General features: G+C 40.4%; 1 protein-coding gene across 3 annotated transcripts; it reads right to left on the bottom strand.

The window, feature by feature from the left end:
* Nucleotides 1-278: 278 nt before the first annotated feature.
* On the bottom strand, nucleotides 279-6,332 carry fsta (follistatin a). 3 transcript variants are annotated; one of them, XM_085475986.1, is made up of 6 exons: nucleotides 6,124-6,330; nucleotides 4,767-4,964; nucleotides 4,375-4,593; nucleotides 4,023-4,247; nucleotides 3,210-3,440; nucleotides 279-1,430 (listed from the first exon to the last, which is right to left on the bottom strand). In XM_085475986.1, exons 1-6 carry the CDS (start codon nucleotides 6,212-6,214, stop codon nucleotides 1,342-1,344), a joined length of 1,053 nt encoding a protein of 350 aa, XP_085332112.1. In that variant the 5' UTR covers nucleotides 6,215-6,330; the 3' UTR covers nucleotides 279-1,341. The 3 variants fall into 3 exon arrangements, with proteins under 3 accessions (XP_085332112.1, XP_085332113.1, XP_085332114.1); XM_085475987.1 differs by having other exon boundaries at nucleotides 4,773-4,964; XM_085475988.1 differs by having other exon boundaries at nucleotides 1,363-1,825; nucleotides 6,124-6,332.
* Nucleotides 6,333-7,713: the final 1,381 nt, after the last annotated feature.

Below are 7,713 nucleotides of genomic sequence, written 5' to 3'. Positions count from 1 at the left end.
ATGTAGTTTTACTGATATGTATGAATATACATTTTTAGCAAATCCTTTTTAAGTTTAGAAATTGTTTATAGCTCAAGTTTTAGCCAGTCCAAATGAATAAAATATCTCATGACAATGATGTGAAGTGATGGCCATCAAAATAGACTAAGCCTATAAAAGGTATGGTTTAATTTGATCTGATTGATGTCCAGTCTTTTATTCTTTAAAGTAAACGCTTGCATTGAAGCTATGATAGATTTAGACATATGTCTAATAAATAATCCACCAGAGTCAGATAAAATTATAAGGAAAAAAAACTTTTATTGATTCACTCTTCATATCTGTACAAATACCATCAAACTTTGTATGTACATATGACATTTACATAAAAAATACAAAACTATATATTCATAACAGAATTTTGTATTTCTCTTGTGATGTTTGAAAACAAAAAAATGCATTCTGAGGAGAAAAAAAAACAAATAAAAAGAAACAAAGTGAAGAAGTCAGATATAGTGTAGAGTATTGCAGTATGTTAGTCCTAGTGTAGCTCTGTGAGAGCAGTACGGAGTACATTGGCAAGAAGACAGCTCACAAATGTTAATGGCACATTGTTTCCAAAGTAATCAAGTATTGCCCAAACTTACCTCTAATGTAGTGAGACAAAATAAAAGCTATATTTAATTATGTCTACAGTCTCCATGTGGAAACAAACCTAAAGGGCTAAAACTGAAGGAAACTTAAAACTAAGAAAAGAAAAAACTAAATGGCTCTTTTTTTCTTTTCTATTCCATCACTGCTGTGTTGCACCATTTACAGTGCTCTTTTGCAAAACCATTGAGAGAATCCCTTTGGTCAGTAATTATAGTTGTAAACAAACCAGACACACTTCTGTACATAAAATGATTGATATATTTCCCAATAAATAAACACACAGCCTAAACATGCATTTATGTATGTGTGACATAAACATCTGTGATAGAGATTTGACAGAAACAAGCAGATTTTTTACAGCTCAGGGAATGCAATTTACAGCTTGAAGAGGACTTATACTTACACGGTACCATGAAAAATAAATAACACTGCTTTTCTTTGGACAAATATATTTCTTCATGATAAAAAAAGAAAGTAAAAGGGAAAACAACAAAAAAGGGAAATGAGTGGTAACACAATATATCATGGTAGGTGATAGCCTGACAATGTAAATGTATAATTTATAAAACACAAAAAGTATAAATAAACATCTAGCAGACTGAACTATATGTATACTTCCTTTTTCTTTAAAAAATAAATAAGCATACACATAATGTACAGTATGGACATGATTCCTTGCCCTAGGACTGTTCCCCTAGTGATGTGAGCCTATCCATCCAGTATAGAAGATAAATGGACATAGGCCATGTAGTCTGAGTCCTCATCTTCCTCATCCTCCTCCTGGTCTTCTGTAATGGCTATATGGGAGAATATATGGTAGCTGTTGTATGAATATGGACCACAACAGCGCAGAATATCACTGTCAAAAAAATAAATCTCACAATTAAGCCACTGGCACACAGCCTCCTTTCTGTTTCTTTCTTTTGTGTATATGATTATGTTTGTGTGAGGAACAGTCTGTGTGACTTGGCAGCAGTAGTTGCTGTGGCATCCCCAATTAATTATACAATGTCCATTTACATAATCGAGCAAGTCAGGGCTGCAACATGAGAAAAAGGAGCGACAATGGAAAGGATCGGCAAGTTGGAGGTTAGGGGAAGGTCACGAGGTGGGTTAAGGGGAGGATGGGAAGCGGGTTTAGGGGCACTGGGGATGATGGTTCCAGTGGCTCAGGTCTCTTTTGAGCAGATTCCTGAAAGCAGACACACATAACACAGAAAAGTGCTTTTGTGTTCTTGGACTCGCTATAGTTTCTTTTCTCTGATTACTAATATTTTCGCTTCTGGCTCAAACGAACAGGGAGGGAGGACTCTGTGTCACAGCCTGACCTTAGCAAGCAGGTCAGAGATCGTTAGCACAGTTCTGAGGTATATTCTTTTTCTTTTTACACAAGAGATTTACATTGGACACATAAAAAAGCACACAAGCAAGCACAAGGGTAACGATACATGAAAACACAGGTAGTCCCTCATTAATCCAAAAGGAGTTTTGATACACGATACAGTCACTGGAAGCGGTATGAATGCGTTAGCTAATGAACGTTTTTCTGATGATGGGATGGGAAGTAAGGGAGCGTGGATCAACAAGCTTATGCTCAATCTGCACACTGTAAATTATGACTTTTAGCCCATGAGGTGATCATAAAGTTGGTCCCTTGGACTTCATTGCAAACCTTAATCACATTATATTAAGCCAGTTAGGAAAAACAAACAAACAACCTTCTAAATAGAAATTTGGAATGTCAATTTGAAACTACCTCAAAGCTGTTGTTAAATTTAGTATTTTGTCTGGAGATTTGTGGGTTAATAAATAGCTCACACTGGTCTATGACAGGCAGTTCACATGAATCTTAGTGTACAAATCCATCATTGTTATCAATGGTACCAATGTTACAATCACCTTATGCACGTCATACGTCTGTTTAAACACATTCTTTTTTTAACTGACGTGTTGGCAGTGTGGTTTATGTCACAAGCGTCAGTGCATTTTGAATAAATTGATTATAGCCAAAAATAATAATAATAATAAAGAAAATAGACCATTTCCAGGGAATTAACAATGTGACCATGGAATTTACAAGCTGTAAAGATTTGGACATTAAACCATTAATGACTGAAAAAATACTGCATGGGATTTAAGGCAACCTGCTCCCGCAGGTCACTAGCATGACCATAGACACACCTATTTTCTCAGAAAGTATAGATCCACTGCAAACAGTTTGCTGATATAAGTTTTTCGCGCATCTTTCTGTTAGCAGGATTTGCAGAATTGGGAAAACGTGAAAAAAAAAACGAAAATTAAACAAAAAAACAACACGAGAACAAAAGCCAGCAACGAGGACAATGTCATGCAAGTTCTTCCATTCCCCAAGTCTTTTCTGCTTGCTTAAGCTGTGGTTGGTGATGTGGCCGGGGTGGGAGCTCAGGGAAAATCAGGGTAGGTGGAAGGTGGGGGGCAATTTCACAGGAGGTTTTTGTTGGGAAAGCAACATAGAATATTGTCTTTTGCTCAGAGAAGGAGGGGAGGATTTTGTTTCTTTCTTTTCTTTTTATATTTTGCTTTTGTAATTTACTTACAGTTGCAAGATCCTAAGTGTTTGACTTCAAGCAGCACCCCCATTGAGCAAGCAGCTTGCTTCATGGCACATTCACTGGGATATGTGGTGTTGTCGCTGGCACACACCGCCTCATCTGTCCTACTCTCCGGACAGGACTCATCGCACAATGAGCAACGGCCTCGGCCCATCCGAGCATCCCACAGACACTTCTTCCCCGTGCTGCACTGGATATCCTCACATGACTTGGCCTCTGGGAGAAGAAAGAAGGAAATAAGGAGAGAGGAAATCTTTGATTAGATGGATTATCATGAATGTTTTTCAAGCAGGATCAAATGACTACCTAGTTTTTTAGAGAATTAGAGAGAATAAAAACTAAATCCTACTTTACGGGATAAGGCCTCGTGGTGTGGAACAGAAAGCTTTGTTTTTAATTAGCCTTTTAAAGACTACAAGACTGAAATTGACTACTATCTGTGTAAGAATCAATCTGACTCAAAACTTGAAGCATGTCTTCATGGCCCCCAGCACTCCCCTGTTTTCCTCCATCTCCCTCCCCCTCTCATTCCCTCTTTCCCAAATGGGAAAGTGCTGCCAACATCAGGAAATAATAAGATGTCTATCATTTCTTGAGCAAACACAAGCAACTACCAAACACACATTCTCTCTAAGACCCCCTCCTCACTGGAATGTTGGCAAAAATGAGCAGTGAATTACTGCTGCACCTCTCTCTCTCTCTCTCTCTCTCTCTCTCTCTCTCTCTCTCTCTCTCTCTCTCTCTCTCTCTCTCAGGGAGTAAAGTCTCACGCTTTCATGCGTGTAGCTGCAGACTTACTGATGCATTTTCCCTCATATGCCACTCCAATAGACCTGCCGAGGAGACAGGTAGCTCTTCTCAGGTGACACGCGCTGGCATAGATGATCCCATCGTTTCCACAGAGGTATTGCTCAGGCGACGTCGCCTCGGGGCAAATCCGATTACACGTCACACAATACGCGTTGTTGGTCTGGTCTACGACGCATGTGGAGCTGCCGGGGCACAAGACGTCACGGCACGTTTCTGGCGAAACAAAGACATTGGGAGAGTTGTGTGAAAATGACACGAAATGCAAGAAATACAAGAAAGCGACGGATTCTTTCTAGCTCGCTCAGCTTTCAGAAATGTGGTGACAGTTACATTTACTTACTCTTGCATTTGCCCTGGTACTGTACGTCCAGATCGGGATGACCTTTGCATTTAGCTTTTAGCAGTGCGCATTCGTCTTTGTAGGTCTTTCCATCAGAGCCGCAGACAGGTCCTTTCCAGGTGATGTTGGAGCAGTCTGGTGCGCACACGCAGCGCGGCTTGCTTCTTCGGTTCAACTTGCACCTCTTTCCGGGCCCACAGTCAACATTGTCGCAGGTTTCTAAAACAAAAGCTCTGTGTTATGTGATGCTAATGAGGATTTCTTTTTCCCCTGGTGTGTATTCTGGCGCGTAAAGTAATGGGACAATTACGCAAACCAGAGCACCAGTTTAATTCATTAACCAAAATGAGTGATTACATGTAATGTGAGAAAACGAAGGAAAATGAGTGCACCTCCACCTTTGCAAGGTATGCAATTGGGAGCTCCGCCATTGAAGATCATCCACCTAAAGAGCGTGCTGTTGGGGACGTCCTCCTCGGTCCAGGACGTCCCCAGTCTTCCACTCCGACAGCACTCCTCCCTGCTCATCCCGGGCATGTAGAGCACCTGGCACCTCCCGTTTTTCCCCTGCTGCAACCAACAGTTCCCAGCTGTAGACAAAAAAAAAAAAAAAACCCAAAAAAGCTCGAATGCCGCATGTTGGACGTCTAAAAACCCGCTGACCCAGACTCAATATACACACGCAGCCGTATTATCCGAGACGCTCCCTCCCTCCCTTTTCGCCCTCCCGACAGTATTTTGTCTGATTTTTTTTTTTTTTTTTTTTTTTTTTTTTTGCGAGACTGTTAACACTTGCCTATCCCAACTGTGACTGACAGCCCTTACAATGCAGCCATAACCAAAAAAGTAAGAAGAATCTTCGGAGGGGGGTTGTCTTTTATTCCCAGTGTCTGCTTGCTATCACTGGACAGAAACGGGAGCGTCTAGACAGCGTTAAATAGCAGCCAATCTTTCTCCTTTAGAAAACCACGGTTTTTAGGTAACAAGGCTACACACACCACCGTCTCCAACGCCTCACTCACTACGTTATCCCAGACAGCAAGCAGACAATGACTTACTTATTAAAAAAAAGCAATGTAAAGTTTATTTCAGAGATATTAAAATGTGATACATAACAGTTTTTCCAGTTACATGCCAAAAATATTACTTCCCACAGACAGTAACAGCATGTTTAAACCGACAAAGACACAAACACATTTTTTTAAATCTTCATGAGATGGTGTGTTTCTTATGCTGAATTGAAATATGTCCCCCGAAACCATGAATGATGGGTGCAAAAGCCTGCATAGGTATAAAACTGCAACTGTGTTTGCATACAATGCAGAAAGGCTACTAGCGGGAAATGTATAAATAACACGCTCACAGTGGATATTCTGAAGTTTGTTGGAGGATTGACAACAACATCGCGGAATGCTAAACGCTCACACAGTTGCAAAAATATGTTCAGGTATTGTGAAAGACTGTCACCAACACGGCGTGGCGGCTGTAGTTCGCGCGCATGGTGACGACTGCAAAACTTGCCATATAATCTCACTTTGAAGTGTCCCACAGGGCACCTGTTTTCTATACGCTTTACGCAATCACTGCCTGATGTAGAGAGACTTTTATCAAGAAACTTTGAAAAGTTTTTCGGTGGCAGCAAGTGGAAGACACCCCGCGAGTTCTGTGACTGACAGCAGTGCACGTTTTAAAAAAGAAAAAAGAAAAAAAGCGAAAGAGAATAAAAGGAAATTGATAAGGAGAGCTTACCTTGAACTTTTTGATGTTCCATGAGGTGACAAAGCCATAAGAACAAGAGAAAAATGCCCGGGTGAAGGTGGTGTTTCAGCATCCCAAACATGATGGAGAGGCAAAGTGAACCACGTATTTGACACAGGCAGCGCAAAAGTAATCTGCTTAAGGTGGCAGTGTTGAATAAGTGTCAGTCTGAGAATGCAGCCTCTCTTTAAATCTATAAGGGGTCTCGGGTTGACTGTCTCTGGTGGGCGGTCTCCTCTTCTATGGGGGTGGGGAAAAATTTTTTTTTCCTTACCAAAGTTCTTTCAATCCCAATCAGGTGACATCGTTACTAGCAACTTTCTCTTTGCCGCAATAATTAAAGGATATGAAAATACTTGAAAGAAAACACCATACTTGGAGCTCAGGCACTCTGCAGAGAAAGAAAGCGCAAGATGGAAAAAAGTATGAGCTGATATAAAAATGTTGTTGTTGTTTTGAAATCAACACTGTTCCCGAAGTTTAATTTTAACCCTGTGATACTTTCATCACATCATTTATTCACTTTCACGTGATTCCTCGTGGAAAAAGAGCACTCATGGGCTTTGCATCTTCTATACACATGGCGTGGACATGTGCTCTTTAATAATAATAATAATAATAATAATAATAATAATAATAATAATGATGATGATGATGATGATGACGATGATGATGGTGATGTGCAGACAGGCCCACTACCAGCATGCCTTTCCAGGCATACCATCAGTCCTTCAAATTAAGGTTACTATTTGGTGGTTACTGATATATATATATTTTTTCCACCAACTGCAGACAAAAGAGCAGATCTTTTTGATGTGAGTTGCCTTTTGGAACACATCCGAGCCCAGACAATAATAGAATTCGTAGTAGTCCGCAGCCGCACTGCTAATGTTAGAACAGACAGTTGTTTGGGTTTCTCTCCCGGGTCAAGCTTTTAAATATAATCAAACCTGTTTCCGAAGAGCCTTCAGACAGAGAAGCAGGGTGTTGCGTTTCACTGAATGAAACACACACACACACACACACACACACACACACACACACACACACACACACACACACACACACACACACTGCTCTCCGCTCACAGACGCTGAACTCCTTCAGAAGTCCTTGCGCGACCTCTTCAGCGGAATTCTGGTTACAGCTCTTCAAATCAAAGTGTCTGCTGTGCGAACCAGACACCAGGAAATTAATTAACTGACGGTCAGGTAGAAGACACTGTGATCTCTTTGTCTGTATCCAGTTAAATACCACTCACTGTACAGTTTATCTCCATGATACTAATATCTGGTATCAAATCTATATTTATGTAAGATTTTAATATAGACCAGGATGTGTGTGTGTGTGTGTGTGGGGGGGGGGGGGGTTCTCTTAAAAAAAGACGTCAACCGTTACTTATGTGATCACTCCTATTACAGACAGATCATTACTGTTATAAGCAATGAACAATATTAATGTTATTACATTTTTTTAGGATTAGAAACAATAAAAAATACGCTCAAAAGGGGGTTTCCACGATAGCACACACAGGACTCACAAAAACGAATGAACATCATATAAGAAGACAACATGCTTTTT

Source organism: Copadichromis virginalis, linkage group LG12 (assembly GCF_057382275.1).
Source record: "Copadichromis virginalis isolate Kocher_CV1m ecotype Utaka linkage group LG12, C_Virginalis_male_GT1.1, whole genome shotgun sequence".
Classification (NCBI taxonomy): Eukaryota; Metazoa; Chordata; class Actinopteri; order Cichliformes; family Cichlidae; genus Copadichromis; species Copadichromis virginalis.
This window is presented reverse-complemented; position numbering and strand designations above follow the sequence as displayed.